Source organism: Schistocerca nitens, chromosome 3 (assembly GCF_023898315.1).
Source record: "Schistocerca nitens isolate TAMUIC-IGC-003100 chromosome 3, iqSchNite1.1, whole genome shotgun sequence".
Lineage (NCBI taxonomy): Eukaryota > Metazoa > Arthropoda > Insecta > Orthoptera > Acrididae > Schistocerca > Schistocerca nitens.
Window position 1 is genome coordinate 287,231,615 of NC_064616.1, and position 18,369 is coordinate 287,249,983.

At 43.7% G+C, this 18,369-nt stretch overlaps 1 protein-coding gene across 1 annotated transcript in view; it reads left to right on the top strand.

The window, feature by feature from the left end:
• The window catches only part of LOC126249182 (diacylglycerol kinase 1), a 747,622-nt gene that overhangs the window by 709,030 nt on the left and 20,223 nt on the right, over window positions 1-18,369 (top strand). The window contains exon 21 of the mRNA XM_049950837.1: window positions 13,004-13,185. Coding sequence (XP_049806794.1) covers window positions 13,004-13,185 — 182 coding nt within the window. The remainder of the gene's footprint in view (window positions 1-13,003; window positions 13,186-18,369) is intronic.

Consider the following 18,369-nt stretch of genomic DNA (forward strand, 5'->3'; position numbering starts at 1 on the left):
TGTGAATGCTCTGAAAAGCTAATCATTTGCACATCACAGCATCTTCTTCCTGTCGGTTAAATTTCGCGTCTGTAGCACGTCATCGTGGTGTAGCAATTTTAATGGCCAATAGTGTACTACACTACTGCACTTAGAAGCGCTACACACATTTAATATTTGTGCCTAACCCGCTTTATTTAACAATAAACATTAATTTTATACAATTAAAATGCCATTTTTAATAATCTACGATTTTTTCGTCCTGTCCAAACCAGAAACTATTAGTCCTACATAAATTTATTAGGACCTTTCTTTGTAAGAAATTTAATTCACTTTAATTTTGTACGGGGAAAATTTTTTGTTAGAGTTATTCAAGAAAAACATAGGAAAACATTTAAACGCCTCCCCTCCCACCCCGCCCCTACATTCACACCCCATAAGTGGGGGTTTTCAGTACGTTATTCATGACATTTCCTCCTTCTGCGGTACGAAAATATGCAGGTACACGTTTTTCCCTAATTTTTGTTCGTTGACTCAACTAATGTCGGTGCTGGCCACTATACGTCATATGTAGCTAATGGAGTCATACAGTTTTCAGCCTGGACTCTTCTTCATTGGAGTAGAGGTGTCGTCAGTAATGAGACCGGCTTCGAACTCAGGCCCGATGACCTACTAAGATGTGTTTGGAGACGCCAGAGACAGTAGTGGGATACCAGTGTGATTGTCGCCCGGAATACGTCCCGACAACCAGGAATAAAGGTCTGGGGTGCCATTTATTTTTATAGCAGGACCCGTTTGGTTGTCACTCACGGCGCGTCCGTACGCTGACGACATTCTACGCCCCGTTTGTTGCCCTTCATGGCATGCCATACTGGGCTTATATTTCAAAATGATAATGCCCGCCCGCACACGGCGGGTGTTTCTACTGCTTGCCTTCGTGCTTGGCCAGCAAGAGCACTGGATCTAGCCCCAATTGAGAAAATTTGGAGCACTATGGGCAGGGTCCTCCAACCATTTTGGGATTCTCACAATCTAACGCGCCCTGAGGGGAACATTTAAGAACTCTGTCAATCAATGTCAAGCCAATAACTGCTTGCATGTTGGCCAAAGATGGACCAAAGTGATATTCACTTGCTCAATTTCGGAAGCCCTCTCTCTTGAGTAAGTCATCCAGTTTTTCTGAAATCGTAATTGTTTGTTTGTCTGTGCATGTACATCACGTCTCCCGATTTCCACCGAGCGGGATAGTTCTGTGATTAGCACACTGGAGTCACATTCTGGAGGACGACGGTTCAATCCTTCGAAAGGGCACGGCCGCTTTCGTTCTTCATCCTTCCCTAATCCAAGATTGCGCTCCGTCTCTAATGGCCTCGTTGTCGATGGGATACTAAACACTTATCCCCTTCTCCTCCTCTACCGGGTTAGCACACTGGACTCGCGTTCTGGAGGACGTAGGTTCAAATCCGCTTCCGGCCATCCCGATTTAGGTTCTCCGTGATTTCCTTAAATCGCTCCAGGCAGATGCGGGAATGGTTCCTGTGAGAGGTCACGGCCGATTTCCTTTCCCATCCTTCAGACCATCCGAGCTTATGCTCCGTCTCTAATAACCTCGAAGTGGACGGGACGATAAACCCAATCTTCCTTCCTTCCTTCCTCCTCTACCGATTTGCTTCTTCTTCGTATGCTTTCTTCGTGATGCGTCTTTTTTTGTCTGAGAGTGTATATTCTGTCTTTGATTTGTTGCAATTCCTTACGATTGTCCAATGGCGAAACTTTCCTCTACACAACAACAACGTCTGTGAACCATCTTATAATTCTGCTGCTCCTGTGTGCTAAATCGTCTGTGTATATTGAGATATGGGATATTCACTATCCAGCATAGCCCAATTTTTATATTAGTTAAATATTCCTTGGCTAAAAACTTAAAATGTTTCAATTGGGGTTAGTTTAGAACGCCTAAAACGCATTATGCACGCTGCACACAGAAAAAGAAACCGAAATTTGAGTGTTGTAGACCACATCATAAGATTTTTTCAACCTTATATAAAGTCTACCCACTCAAGATTCCATTCTGCAGATGTGTATGACATTCGCTCTCACATCTATAATGGTGGCAAAATTCCGGAGACATAAGAGGTTTCCATCAATCATTTTTGTCCACATTCTTTCCATTTGGCTAAAGCTACAGAACAGTTGCTGTGTTGCGTCCACCGAGATTATAAGAGCATAACATTCTGCATCTACCAGCCATTTGTGGAGGCTTTAACACTGTTCATAATTCGGTAGCCATCTTAATGAATTTTTAAAGTGGAGCCACGTGCGTGTTCTCTGACTAAAGAACATGTGGACTACGTCGTTTCTGTGGCAAACTTGTAAGCAATTTGGGTAGAAAAGCTACTTGTTCATTACAGTTTATATGTGTAATCGCGTAAAAATGCAAAGCATGCTGTAACACTTGAGCACTTTCTGCTTATAAGAAGGACTAGTGGAGTTTAACATACCACTTACATCGATATCATTAGAGACATAATGCTAGCTCACAGTGACAATGGTATAAGGTGGTATTGACATGTATCTTGATGTTCACAGTGCGTTAATCAGCTTCGCCATCAGATTCCTCAACTGCCTCCAAAGTCATGTTTTTTGTCTAAAAACGCAGGTGTGGCTACAAATCTCTGATCATGAACGACACAATTCTATCTTGCACTCATTATAAAATGTACGTATTATTTATCAAAATACATAAGATCTGTAGTACTAAGTACACGTTGTGCTACTGTCGGAACTTAATTGTTCTATAGCAGTAAAAAATATCGCATGATTCGCATACTGGCAGTACAGATAATCAAAGCACGTATAGATATTTTGTATTATATTACAAAACATAAATAGCGCTACCGATGATTTAACTTACAGCTTAAAGTGCACTTGTCGATGGGAATAGTTTGATCTTTGTACCAAAGTGAACAATATTATTCCCACGTCTAAACAGTCTGAGAAAACCTTGTCTTAGTTCATCTTAAACTGATGTCAGAGTTACCGACAAATTATAGCATCCCCCATGCTAGGCTTAAACATATTTATCTTGCAAGCTACGTATCAACGATAGCATCGTCTGGTAGAAGCTTCATGGAACTTCCAGTGCTGTCTGTTGTAGACAGTAACAACCGTAAAACGTCTCTTTAACTCAAAATTGTGTGTGTCGATTTCGTCTCATTATACCGTATTAGGAACAGAAGGGGAAGAAGTGTGGATTACGTCCGTGCAATTGCACTGTAAAATATAGCGTCAGTACAATTCTTTCGCTGTCGCTTTATTTGTTTCAACATTGATAGTGGTCCTGTATTTCGATACAGTCTTTTAGCTTTGCAATCTTCATATAGACATAGACTGTACCATCGCCTGAAAAAAGCTTTACGGAGCTTCCACTGTTATCTGTTCTAAATAGTATCGACTTGGAACTACTGTTACATCAGTCGATTTCGTCCCGTTATATTCTGTTACAATGCTCATTCCAAAATATTCCAAAATATTTTTACACAGAGCAGCAGCGCCAATCGGGTAAGCATGAGGAAGCAAATTGCGCGTACCCTTCTCTGAGGAACCATCAATCCTATGTGATAAGGACGCCATACGACACGGCAGTAGTCCAGAAGGCGACTGAAAAGTGTGGTGTAGGTAGTCTCTATAACAGATTTACTGCATCATATAAGTTCCTTAAAACAATACGTATAATTATTACTAACATAACAAACAAACTGGAAAGTTATTATACAATGCACAGATGACTGTTACTTTTAGCGAAATAGATGAAATCTGTGTCCAATTGTTTAATACGTTCCTCGTATTAGGTACGTCTAAATTCGTGATGAAAATTAAACATGAGTGTGCAACTGTGCTATTAAACATAGCAACCATATTCTTTATGTGAAAGAACATTGTAACAAGAGAAGGCGACTTCTGGAACAACGCAGCAAGACTGTCGGTGGTCAGTCCCTGCATACAGTGTCTGAGACAGACGTTGCCTCAGGCCGGTGATACAATGGTTCACAGAAATTAATATGCTGTCGAAACTTTCCAGCATGTTTACCGCATCCTGCACATATTAGTGCATGATCTAAAAATACATCGAACATGAACTGAGCCCCAGTTTTAATAACGAACAGGAAACTTGAATTTTTACATGCATTTATCGAACGATAAACGTATGTAATATTCTGTGTCTGTGTGGTTCAGGAGTAATTAGCGTGTGAAACTAAAAAACGCACCCCTGGTACGAGGGTGTGAGTTGGGACGGAAATCGTAGCTTGGGGGAGGGGGGGGGGGTCAGACAGACCTCGTAATTAGCGTGTGAAACTAAAAAACGCACCCCTGGCACGAGGGTGTGAGTTGGGATGGAAATCGTAGCTTGGGGGAGGGGGGGGGGGTCAGACAGACCTCGTACGAGTGTCATCGGGATTCTTTCACTCGCAATCCAGACCAGACCTCGTACGAGTGTCATCGGGATTCTTTCACTTGCAATCCAGACCTGTAGCTGCAGTTGTAGAGCCCAGTGAACCGCGGTGGCCGGTTGACCTCTGAGCGTGCGCTGCCCCGTGCAGGTAGCAATGTCTTGCGCGACCGAGACACCACTTGTAGAGTGTTAGTTTAAATAAATATGACTCTGACACACTGCTACACACATGTATGGGGGGGGGGGGGGGGGGGCAGTGGTAACGGATAAACATAACAGCCCAATGCCTTAAACCATGGGGTCTATCAGTATGATTTGTTTAATAAATCAATGCAACAACTCCACAGTGGAATTGTTACAAATCAAATGTGTGATTGCTTTCAATACACTGTAATTTGTTTAAAATAAGCAATTACGGACTTACACAGTGTAATTATAAACGTCTACATCTTCCTCTACTATATACCAAGGGTGTTAAAGCACTCGCTACATTTTTCACAATTATTTAAATATTAAGTGCGTCGAAATTAGAGATAAACGAAATTTAAGCCGTAGCTTGATCCCTTAAACTTCTGGTTCCACTGTCAGATGGTGTAGCCCAGTTGCGCTACATTGTTTTTAATCATATAAGCTAGCCATTTCTGATGTGGAAGGGACCTTCACCCCAGTGGTCTTAGAGCGTAAGGGGATGGGGATTGGTTCAGGGGCATGGAGGAGGGGGAAGATATCCTTTGTCACTGTCAGAACTGGCCTGTAGATGGGCGAATCCTTTCTCTGTGCCAAAAACTGTGAAAGGCAAGTTAGCCTGTTGCACTGTCTTGGATCTGCCATTTTGGATTGTGATGTCATAGGGGCCACCATCTTGGATTGGCCTGTGATAATTTGACCTTGGGGAAAGTGGTAGGGAGGCCTAAAATACTCAGATTAGATAGGATCTTGGCTATCAGTTGACTCGGACACGCTTACAGCAAGTGCGGGTCGTTTAACACACAAGAACTCCTCTTGGGCCACAGTTAATTCTGCTGTCACAGCAAGGTAATAAATCAACCTGAACATCGGGTGCAGCCCTAATGTGTCTTGGAAAAAAATCTGGCTACCATGCAGACTGTCGAGTATCCCAACCAACAGAACAATGACTAATTTTCGATTTTTTAATATGCCGCCATTTTTCACCAATAGGACAAGCGGCTTATGGGTGTGGGAGAGGGAGAGATGTGTGAGGGAGAGAGAAGAGGAGGGGCGGTGGAGATCTGGCTACAATACGGCCCATCCTAGTATGCCCAAAACCACCCCCTACAGCGAAGTTCCACCATGTCACAACCAGCACTCCCAACAAAACACTACACACATATGACACATAGCATGTAGCTTATAGCGTTAGTAAACATGTAGCACATAGAGCTATTAACAAAACAGGTTATGGAATTGAATTTTTATTTCGATGTATTTGTATGGAAATGTGATACACCTATGTAGTAACTATAAATGCTAGTTAGTAAGACTACAATAAACAAAAAATGCAAACGAAACTTATAGCAATTAATATAACCACTGAAACCTTAAAAATCGCAGAGCTGCTAATAACATCATGCTCACTTACGTTAACAACCTCATTTTTCAAACTCCAGAATTGTTTTATAACGTTATATTTCTTATTCCTTTATTAATTTTACTAATTTTATTGATCTGTTACTTTAGCCCACAATTAGAACTAAGAATGTATTGTAAAAACAAAACTGAAATAAATTATGAACGTGTAGCGTTATTCTGATAATACAGCTTTTTTTCATGAAATGAGTAATGGTGGCACCCTAAGTACTTACATATACAATAAGAACTAAGGTCACAAAGTGACTTCTCCTCTCAGGAGCACAAACTGGTAAAAGTATTTTAAAACAGTTATTTATTAGGACCACCTGAAGCGGGCAACAAGTGAGCTTGCCGAAATAGCGTGACATTTGGACGATAAACTCCTTCATTATGCTCATTAGAAAATACTGTGGATGACGAAGAAAAAACATACAGTTGTTAATAAGCTATAGGCGCATATAAATGTATTTGTTGGTGTTAGTCGTCACATTGGTAACGTACATTGCTTTTGCACCATGAGAATCGCATGAAGATATGGTACCAAACAAATATTTAGTCTTCAATAAATTTATGGGGAAATTTATTTCAGTGGATTTCTGAAGTATTGGTTTTTCATCTCTTAATTTTGATCCATATCAGTGTCAGAAAAGACAGGTCAGCTTTATAATCCAGTGAATACGTGAGTGGGTTTCAATTGCATCCTTGCATTTAGAAATTGAGCGATTGTTCATGTGTACTTCGAATTAGCTCCCGAATTTATTGTCGAATGCAGCCTTCGACGCTGACAAAAATCGAAAAATTAAAATGGAACACGACTTGTATCGAACCCAACAGCCCAAAGGTTGCTAGTTGAGCAGCATACACAGTTTTATTTACAATTTTAATTTCATGAATATAAAATTTCACACAGTTAAATTAAAATAACAGCAAATAAAATCGCTTTCTAAATAATTTTGAACATTGTAACACGTTGACACTGTTCAGTATCGACATACACTCCTGGAAATTGAAATAAGAACACCGTGAATTCATTGTCCCAGGAAGGGGAAACTTTATTGACACATTCCTGGGGTCAGATACATCACATGATCACACTGACAGAACCACAGGCACATAGACACAGGCAACAGAGCATGCACAATGTCGGCACTAGTACAGTGTATATCCACCTTTCGCAGCAATGCAGGCTGCTATTCTCCCATGGAGACGATCGTAGAGATGCTGCATGTAGTCCTGTGGAACGGCTTGCCATGCCATTTCCACCTGGCGCCTCAGTTGGACCAGCGTTCGTGCTGGACGTGCAGACCGCGTGAGACGACGCTTCATCCAGTCCCGAACATGCTCAATGGGGGACAGATCCGGAGATCTTGCTGGCCAGGGTAGTTGACTTACACCTTCTAGAGCACGTTGGGTGGCACGGGATACATGCGGACGTGCATTGTCCTGTTGGAACAGCAAGTTCCCTTGCCGGTCTAGGAATGGTAGAACGATGGGTTCGATGACGGTTTGGATGTACCGTGCACTATTCAGTGTCCCCTCGACGATCACCAGTGGTGTACGGCCAGTGTAGGAGATCGCTCCCCACACCATGATGCCGGGTGTTGGCCCTGTGTGCCTCGGTCGTATGCAGTCCTGATTGTGGCGCTCACCTGCACGGCGCCAAACACGCATACGACCATCATTGGCACCAAGGCAGAAGCGACTCTCATCGCTGAAGACGACACGTCTCCATTCGTCCCTCCATTCACGCCTGTCGCGACACCACTGGAGGCGGGCTGCACGATGTTGGGGCGTGAGCGGAAGACGGCCTAACGGTGTGCGGGACCGTAGCCCAGCTTCATGGAGACGGTTGCGAATGGTCCTCGCCGATACCCCAGGAGCAACAGTGTCCCTAATTTGCTGGGAAGTGGCGGTGCGGTCCCCTACGGCACTGCGTAGGATCCTACGGTCTTGGCGTGCGTCCGTGCGTCGCTGCGGTCCGGTCCCAGGTCGACGGGCACGTGCACCTTCCGCCGACCACTGGCGACAACATCGATGTACTGTGGAGACCTCACGCCCCACGTGTTGAGCAATTCGGCGGTACGTCCACCCGGCCTCCCGCATGCCCACTATACGCCCTCGCTCAAAGTCCGTCAACTGCACATACGGTTCACGTCCACGCTGTCGCGGCATGCTACCAGTGTTAAAGACTGCGATGGAGCTCCGTATGCCACGGCAAACTGGCTGACACTGACGGCGGCGGTGCACAAATGCTGCGCAGCTAGGCCATTCGACGGCCAACACCGCGGTTCCTGGTGTGTCCGCTGTGCCGTGCGTGTGATCATTGCTTGTACAGCCCTCTCGCAGTGTCCGGAGCAAGTATGGTGGGTCTGACACACCGGTGTCAATGTGTTCTTTTTTCCATTTCCAGGAGTGTATTAACGGTACCTCTTTTACTTGATACGCACCTTCATTATATTCTTTAGGAAGGGAGTCTATAAACGCTTTTCCCTTGTAGCACCTGTATATTGTTGCTGTCGCCACGTTTCGGCTGTAACTGTACTTTTTCTTTTTGTGGTGGATTTGTTCTTGAGTTCGAAAATAAAATATTGCATAATTCCTCTGAACAATCTTGCGAAATTTTTCCTAATGGTTCTGTATTTTGTTATGCCCCAAAGTAAAAAAAACTCCGTTGGAACAGGCCTCGAAAGACCCTAACGGCTCTGACCGACCGCCGCGACATCCTCAGCCTATAGGCGTCACTGGATGCGGAAATGGAGGGGCGTGTGGTCAGCACACCGCTCTCCCGGCCGTTGTCAGCTTTCATGACCGGAGCTGCTACTTCCCAATCAAGTAGGTCCTCAGTTTGCCTCATAGGGGCTGAGTGCACCCCGCTTGTCAACAGCGCTCTGCAGACCCGACGGTCATCCATCCAAGTGTTAGCCAAGTCCGATAGCGCTTAACTTCGGTGATCTGACGAGAACCGGTGTTACCACTGCGGCAGGGCCGTTAGCTATGTTCCGAAGTAATGTAGTACCAAAAATCCTTCAAGTTTGTATCGTTTCACCTCGATATCACGTAGTACGTACAGTTTTTGAGTAACCAGTAGTACGTGTTCTTTTTCATTTTCACGTGCAGTGTGTTGTAGGGAACCAGTACGTCTTTGTGGTTATAGTGCTAGACGATCTCCTCATTATAACAGCCAGGTTTTCCTTCGTTCATTTCTATACCATCGGTACTACACAACTTAACAATCTGTGCTGTATTGTGTCTTGAATCTTGCATACCAGATACATGAGTGAAAAACTAAGTCCTACTTCGAATAATTTGCTATTTTTGGTTATCATTCTGTATAGCACAAAAGAATTAAAACCATTAGCTGCCGATGGGCATTTATTTAAAACAATGGGGAAAGTTTAAATTCGTACCAGACCGGAATTCGAACCCAGGTTTCCTGCTTACTAGGCAGATTCACCGACCAGTACGCCATTTGACACAGTGGTCATTGCTACTGCACTGACTGCCCCAGCACGCCTCCCGTCAGACCCAAAGTCTCAACCTGTTCACACACTACTGATATAGTGCCCCTTGCCCAGTATCCTCATTACTCGCGACATTTCGCCGAGTCCCTCAAGAGTTCGACTTTGGTGAATTTGCACTGAAGAGATCAAAGGCCGTTCTCGCCATAATTACATGTGTGGTGTCAGACATGTTCGAAAGAACAGGCACCACATACATTTCTATACAGCACTCTGTACTACATCGAGCGACCATTCCAACTGATTAAAATATAGTGCTTGTTAAGAGAGATTTGCTTTCAGTTCCTGTTTTTGTGTGAATTTTGAATTTTGTACGGGATCGGTAGTAGAATTTCACTATACAATTTTACAACTGTTTCGTTCCGGATTATGGTGGTATGGAAATAGCTGTGTTCTGTAAAGAAGGTTCAGAAGTGTTGCAGGTGACAGTCGATAGCTCGTACATTGGCTGGTGCTTCTTCGGTGTGCAGTGCTGTTTGTTTGATTAAATAGATTCTATAGGTTTCTGTAGCGCTATTCCGATAATACAACAAATTTTTCATGAAATATGCAATGGTGGTGCCCTAATATCCACTGATTCTAAATTTCAATTTTCATATGCCATTCGTAGGACTTTTTGTGTCAATTTCATTATTTCGGTTTTTTGTGCAAACAAAGCGTCAGCCATTAGAAGCAGTCACTTTTACAAGGATAATGGTCGTGTCATGGTATTACTGTTGATGAAACCGAGCGAGGTGGCGCAGTGGTTAGCACACTGGACTCGCATTCGGGAGGACGACGGTTCAATCCCGTCTCCGGCCATTCTGATTTAGGTTTTCCGTGATTTCCCTAAATCGTTTCAGGCAAATGCCGGGATGGTTCCTTTGGAAGGGCACGGCCGATTTCCTTCCGAATCCTTCCCTAACCCCAGCTTGTGCTCCGTCTCTAATGACCTCGTTGTCGACGGGACGTTAAATACTAACCTCCACCACCACCACCACCCACTGTTGATGAACAAATAAAAAGCGTAACTCATATTTAGAGACATTTACAGGACTAGAGGTCTCGTTTGACAAAGATGGACATGTAGACGACAGTGGCCTTACAATAGGAGCAAGCAAGGAATTTGCATGAAGTAATTTATGGAAACAACGAGAAACCTAAATCAGAACGTCTGGATTGAGCGTGGACCCTATATCCCCACAAATACAGAGCCAGTCTGTTTGAAACAGCGCAATCTCATTCGGTTTATCACTAGTGTACAATACTGTTTCACAAAGGTGTTACTTAATAATGAAAAAAATAGTGTTTCACTGGTCTTTCACTTCTCAGTCCCTATCACCGCACACACTACACAAACTACTTAGACATGAGAATGTTTGGTTCACATTTTGTACATCGCAACTTTATGTTTTCTTGCCTGAAACTCTGAGTGAGCGTGATGAGTGAGATAGTGAGATACGGGTAAATTTAACATGTTAGCCTTATCCACTGCAGAGCTTTGGAATAATATTTCAAGGGGAAGAGAAGCACTGTAGCGAGAAAGAGAGGTGTGAAACGACAGAGATATTTTATTCTAATGCCATTTACCTGTGTTTCATTTTTTAACAAGCCTCTAGTCTGTCTTATCTACGTAATCCTTCACCGTGTCGAATGTATTGCTTAACAGGTACGTTTAACTGCCATTTTAAATAACTTCGTTTTAGTAACTTAAAATTTTAGTGTTATTCAGTGCACCGCTTTAGATTAAAGTTTTCAGAAAAGAAATATAAAAAAAATATAGTGCGAAAGGAAGTGTCAAACGATAGAAATGTCTTATTACTATTATTGTTATTTTTATTTTTGTTATAATTTACTTCCATTACATTTTTACCAAACCCCTATTCTACGCTATCTAAGTTATCCTTCACTGTTTAGACTCTTTGATTAACAGGTACGTTTCTTTTTTTTTTTCTTTTTCAGTAAGTTTCTTTGAGTAAACTGATATGCTGGTGTTATCCATTGCAGCAGATTATCAATAAAAGAGAAATGAACCTTTCAGTGTTAAAATGTGATTTAAAATGACATGTATTTTGTTATTGTTATTTACGTCTGTTACATTTTTTACTAAACCCCTGGTCTGTGGCATCTAAGTAACCCACCACTGTGTGGAATGTATTGCTAAGCTTATAATTTTTCACTGTCTTCTCAGATAAATTCGTTTTAGAAATGTCTTTAACGTACCTGATATTTGTACTGGCACGGGGAATATGTGGAGTATCTCACCACTACGAAAACCGATGTCATTTTAATGGCCGATAGACTCATCTCCTCCAGTTTCTGAGGGCGGTATCTCCTGACCGGAGCCCCTCCAGGTGAACGGCTTTAGAGTGAGATACCTGGCAGGAAGCAGCAGTAAAGTACAGGGATCGAAAGATTATTTACAATTTGTTCAGAAACCAGACGGCATTTATAGCTGTCGATGGGCACGAAATGGAAACTATGATTGAGAAGGGAGTGAGACAGGGTTGTCGCCTATCCTCTATGTTATTCAATTTGCACATAGGTCTAACAGTAAAGAAAACCAAAGAAAAATTTGGGAAAGGAATTAAAGTTCAGGAGGAAGAATAAGAAAAATATTGAGGTTTGCCAGTAAAATTGTCATTCTATCAGAGACGGCTAAGGACTTGGAGGTGCAGTCGAACAAATGGGCAGTATCTTGAAAAGAGGAGATGAACTTCAACAAAAGCAAAACAAGGAAAATAGAATTTAGTCGAATTAAATCAGGAGATGAAGAGGGAATTAGATTAGGAAACGAGACACTAAGACTAGTAGATGTGTTTTGCTATTTAGGCAGTAGAATAACTGACGAGGGTCAAAGCAGAGAGTATATAAAATGTAGACTGACAGTTTCAAGAAAAGTGTTTGTGAAGAAGAGAAATTTGTTAACACTGAATATAGATTTAAGTGTTAGGAAGTCTTTTCTGAATGTATTTGTCTAGAATGTATCTTTGTATGAAAGTGAGACTTGGGGGATAAATAGTTCGACAAGAAGAGAATAGAAGGCTTTATGAAAGGGGGTGATACAGAAGAACACTGAAGATTAGATGAGGAGAGCACGTAACCAATGAAGAGGTACTGTACAGAATTGGGGAGAAGAGAAATTCGTGGCATATCTTGACTAAAAGAAGAGACCGGTTCTTAGGACTCATTCTGAGATATCATGGGATCACCAATTTAGTATCGAATATCGGATGGAAGTGGTGAGTGGTGGGGGAGGGGGAACTGTGGAGGAAGACCACGAGATGAACACAGTAGGCTGGTTCAAAAGGAAATAAAAAGGTTTGCACAGAATACAGTACCGTGGAGAGCTGCATCAGTTCAATCTTCGGTCTGAAGGCCACAACAACAACAGCAGCAAATAGTAGCATCTTTCCGTTCTCCGATCCCCAACCCCCAGGACAGACGTAGTGCATCTCTGCATAACGCGCGCTGTGTGTTGCAGACATCGGCGACCGGATGATTGAGGTGATCGGGCTGGAGAACTGCCTCCACATGGGGCAGGTCCGCACGGGTCTGCGAGCATCTGGTCGCAGGCTGGCGCAGTGCTCATCCGTCATCATCCGCACTCACAAGCGCTTCCCCATGCAAGTAGATGGAGAACCGTGGATGCAGCCGCCCTGCACGGTACGTATAACAAAAGCGAACGCAGTCCACACCAACTACTGGGTGTTTACAATGTAAGCGCAACTAATCGCAGAGTTCCAGTGTGGGCTGTAAGAATCGTGTGGCAGCGATACATGGCAGATATTTCAAAGCGTTAATGTAGAACCTACTTACGCTGCAAATAAATTACGCTACTGGCCATTAAAATTGCTACATCACGATGATGACGTGATACAGATGCGAAATTTAACCGACAGGAAAAAGATGCTGTGATATGCAAATGATTAGCTTTTCAGAGCATTCACACGTCTCGGTCACCTCTTAGTCGCATAGACGGCACTTTCAACAGTGGACGTTACATTTCAGATGTGATACGAACCGTGGCTCTACCATTAATTCGATCCCTGCGAAACCCTACATTTCAGCAAGATAATGCACGACCGCATGTTGCAGGTCCTGCACGGGCCTTTCTGGATACAGAAAATGTTCGACTGCTGCCCTGGCCACCACATTCTCCAGATCTCTCACCAATTGAAAACGTCTGGTCAATTGTCGCCGAGCAACTGGCTCGTCAAAATACGCCAGTCACTACTCGTGATAAACTGTAGTATCGTGTTGAAGCTGCATGGGCAGCTGTACCTGTACACGCCATCCAAGCTCTGTTTGGCTCAATGCCCAGGCGTACCAAGGCCGTTATTACGGCCAGAGGTGGTTGTTCTGGGTACTGATTTCTCAGGATCTATGAACCCAAATTGCGTGAAAATGTAATCACATGTCAGTTCTAGTATAATATATTTGTCCAATGAATACCCGTTACCATGTGAATTTCTTCTTGGTGTAGCAATTTTAATGGCCAGAAGTGTAGTTCCAATTGTGGCCGTCTGGTGCAAATCTGCGCTGTGAATGCAAGAAAGAAATATGGAAATGAGTCCATAAGTAGGAACGGTATGTGGGCAGATAAGGTCAAACAAATAATAAATTCATAGTGTGCTTTTATTATTAACCGCCACCTACGCAATTTGTTTAGTATGAGCACCGGAGGATATGTCGACGAGATGCTGTACAGCGCAGGATCTGCACATGTGTCCAAAATTGAAACTAATTTTTTTCCCAGCGTAATTCGAATGCACATTAAAGCATTAGCGTAACTGCCATGTTTCGATGCCATGTGGTAATTACAGTTAGCACTGGACCTCCGTGAGTAGGTGCACTTTAATTGTCAACGAAACGAAAAACATTAACCTGCAATTGGCTCGAAAGTAACTAAGAAGAGTCGACCAAGTTCTCAGGTAGATGCCGTGTTTCTTGACTTCCGCAAGGCGTTCGATACAGTTCTTCACAGTCGTTTAATGAACAAAGTAAGAGTATATGCGCTATCAGACCAGTTGTGTGATCGGATTGAAGAGTTCCTAGATAACAGAACACAGCATGTCATTCTCAATGGAGAGAAGTCTTCCGAAGTAAGAGTGATTTCAGGCGTGCCGCAGGGGAGTGTCGTAGGACCGTTGCTATTCACAATATACATAAATGACTTTGTGGATGACATCGGAAGTTCACTGAGGCTTTTTGCGGATGATGCTGTGCTATATCGAGAGGTTGTAACAATGGAAAATTGTACTGAAATGCAGGAGGCTCTACAGCGAATTGACGCATGGTGCAGGGAATGGCAATTGAATCTAAATGTAGACAAGTGTAATGTGCTGCGAATACATAGAAAGAAAGATCCCTTATCATTTAGCTACAATATAGCAGGTCAGCAACTGGAAGCAGTTTATTCCATAAATTATCTGGGAGTACGCATTTAAAATGGAATGATCATATAAAGTTGATCGTTGGTAAAGCAGATGCCAGACAGATTCATTGGAAGATTGCTAAGGAAATGCAATCCAAAAACAAAAGAAGTAGGTTACAGTACACTTGTTCGCCCAATGCTTGAATACTGCTCAGCAGTGTGGGATCCGTACCAGATACGGTTGATAGAAGAGATAGAGGAGATCCAACGGAGAGCAGCGCGCTTCGTTACAGGATCATTTAGTAACGCAAAAGCGTTGCGGAGATGATAGATAAACTCCAGTGGAAGACTCTGCAGGAGAGACACTCAGAAGCTCGGTACGGGCTTTTGTTGAAGTTTCGAGAACATACCTTCACCGAGGAGTTAAGCAGTATATTGCTCCCTCCTACGTATATCTCACGAAGAGACCATGAGGATAAAATCAGAGAGATTAGAGCCCACACAGAGGCATACCGACAGTCCTTTCCGCGAACAATACGAGACTGGAATAGAAGGGAGAACCGATAGAGGTACTCAAGGCACCCTCCGCCACACACCGTCAGGTGGCTTGCGGAGTGTGGATGTAGATGTAGATGTAGAAACACCTAGGTCCATTTTTATAATCTGTAAATTACTGTGTAGTTCATGGCAGAGGGTGCGTCCAATTGTGTCAGTTATTAGGGTTTCTTCCCGTTCCATTCACGTATGTAGCGCAGTATGAAATATTGTTTGAATTACTCTGTGAGTGCTGTAATTATTCTGATCATATCCTCACGATCCCAATGAGAACGATAAGTAAAGTGTTGTAGTATACTACCAGAGTCATCAGTTAAAGCCGATTCTTAAAACTTTGTTAGATTTTCTCGTGATAGTTTACGTCTATCTTCAAGACACTGCCAGTGCAGTTTCTTCAGTATCTCTGTAGCACTTACCCACAGTTCAAACAAACCTTTAACCATTCGTGCTGCCCTTCTCTGTATACGTTCAATATCCTCTGTTAGTCCTATTTGGTACGGGTCCCACACACTTGAGCCATATTTTAGAACTGCACTTCCTCCATATTGTGCCAATAAACCGAAGTCTCCCACATGCTTTACCCGCGACTGAGCCTATGTGATCACTCCATTGCATATGCCTACGAAGTGTTATATCCGGGTTTTTGTACGAGTTGGCCGATTCCGACAGTGACTCGCTGATAGTACAGTCATCGGATACAACGTTTTATTGTTTTGCGAAGTGTACAGTTTTACGATTTTAAAGCGAGTTATCAATCTTTTCCCACTTTTAAATCCTATCAATATCGAAGTCAATAGTTATGCAGTTTTTTTCAGATACTACTTCATTATAGATAATTGCATCACCCGCAAAAAGCCTGAGGTTACTATTAATATTGCTCGCAAGGTCATTAATATCAACGTGAACAGCAAAGGTCCCAACACACATCCCTGGGGCACACCCGAAGTTACTTCTACATCTGACAATGACTCTCCTTCCAAGATAACATGCTGCGTCCTTCCTAGAACCATTCACCTACGCTGCTGGCTGTGTGACAGGTTGCATTGTCCCGTTGGTAGACACCACCGTGCGGAGGAAAAACCAACTCTATGTAGGGGTGGGCATGGTCCCCAAGAAAAGATGCGTATTGATGTTGACCCAGTGTGTGTTCCAGAAGAACGAGACCACCCAAGGGATGCCAAGAAAACATATACCAGACCATAACGCTTCCTCCTGGTTGCACGGTGTCAGCTTCCAGACGTCTCACGCCATACATGGCAACGGTCATCTGTCCGATGGAGCATAAAACGTGATTCATCTGAAAAGGCCACCTCCCGCCCTCTCAGTGGACGTCCAGTTGCGCTACTGGCATGCAAATTCACTGAACAGTCATTGAGGAGACACTGTTGGTAGCCCCTTCGTTCATCAGAGTGGTCAACTGCTCGACAGTGCCATGTCTGTTCGCCTGTTCACATTTCCGCAGTCGTCATTCAACCCTGTCATCTATGGTCTGTGGAGCACCACAGTTGTCTTCGCACCAGTTTTGGGAAGCGCCATTTTGACATGCGAAACGTGAACAATTCACAAATGTAGTCGTTTCAGAAATCCTTCCACCCTTGCCGATAGCCAATGATTATGTTCTTTCGGACCCCAGATAAATCGCTCAATTTCCGTATTACGACAACGGCTGCACTGTTTTCCGCGTACCCGCAACACGGTTTATGTACCCTCCACTGCTAGTGCTGCCACCTGCCGTCTCTGTGTGGCTATTGCACGTTGACGTCGAACATAGGCGGTGGTCACATATACTATGTGATCAAAAGTAACCGGTCACTTGACTGAAAATTACTTAAAAGTGCGTGGCGCCCTCCATCGGTAACGCCGGAATTCAGTATGATGTTGGCCCACCCTTAGGCTTCATTACAGCGTCCACTCTTGCAGGCACACGTTCAGTCAGATGCTGGAAGTTTTCTTGGGGAATGGCAGCCCATTCTTCACGGAGTGGTGCACTGAGGAGAATATCGTTGTCAGTCGGTGAAACCTGGTACAAAGTCCGCGTTCCAAATCGTCCCAAAGATGTTCTATAGGATTCACGTCAGGACTCTGTACAGGCCAGTTCATTGCAGGCATGTTATTGTCGTGTAACCACTCCGCCACAGGCCGTGCATTATGAATAGGTGCTCGATCGTGTTGAAAGATGCAATCGCCATCCCCAAATTGCTCTTCAACAGTGGGAAGCAAGAAGGTGCTTAAAACATGAATTTAGACCTGTGCTATGATAGTGTCACGCAAAACAACAAGGGGTGCATGCTCCCTCCATGAAAAACACGACCACACCACAACACCACTACCTCCGAATTTTACTGTTGACACTTCACACGCAGGCCGACAACGTTCACTGGGCATTCGCCATACCCACACCCTGCCATCGGATCGCCACATTGTGTACCGTGATTCGTCACTCCACACAACGTTTTTACACTCTTCAATCGTCCAATGTTTACGCTCCTTACACCAAGCGAATCGTCGTTTGGCATTTACCGGCGAGATGTGTGGCTTATGAGCAGCCGCTCGACCAGGAAATCCAGGTTTTCTCACCTCCCACGTAACTGTCATAGTACTTCCAGGGGATTCTGATGCAGTTTGGAATTCCTGTGTGATTGTCTGGATAGATGTCTGCCTATTACACATTTCGACCCTCTTCAACTGTCAGCAGTCTCTGTCAGTCAACAGAGTAAATCGGTCTGTACGCTTTTGTGCAGTACGTCCCTTCACGTTCCCACTTCACTATCACATCGTAAACAGTGGACTTATGGATGTTTAGGAGTGTGGAAATCTCGCGTACAGACGTATCACACAAATAACACCCAATCACCTGATCACGTTCGAAGTCCGTGAGTTCCGGGAGCGCCCATTCTGCTCTGTCATGATACTTAATG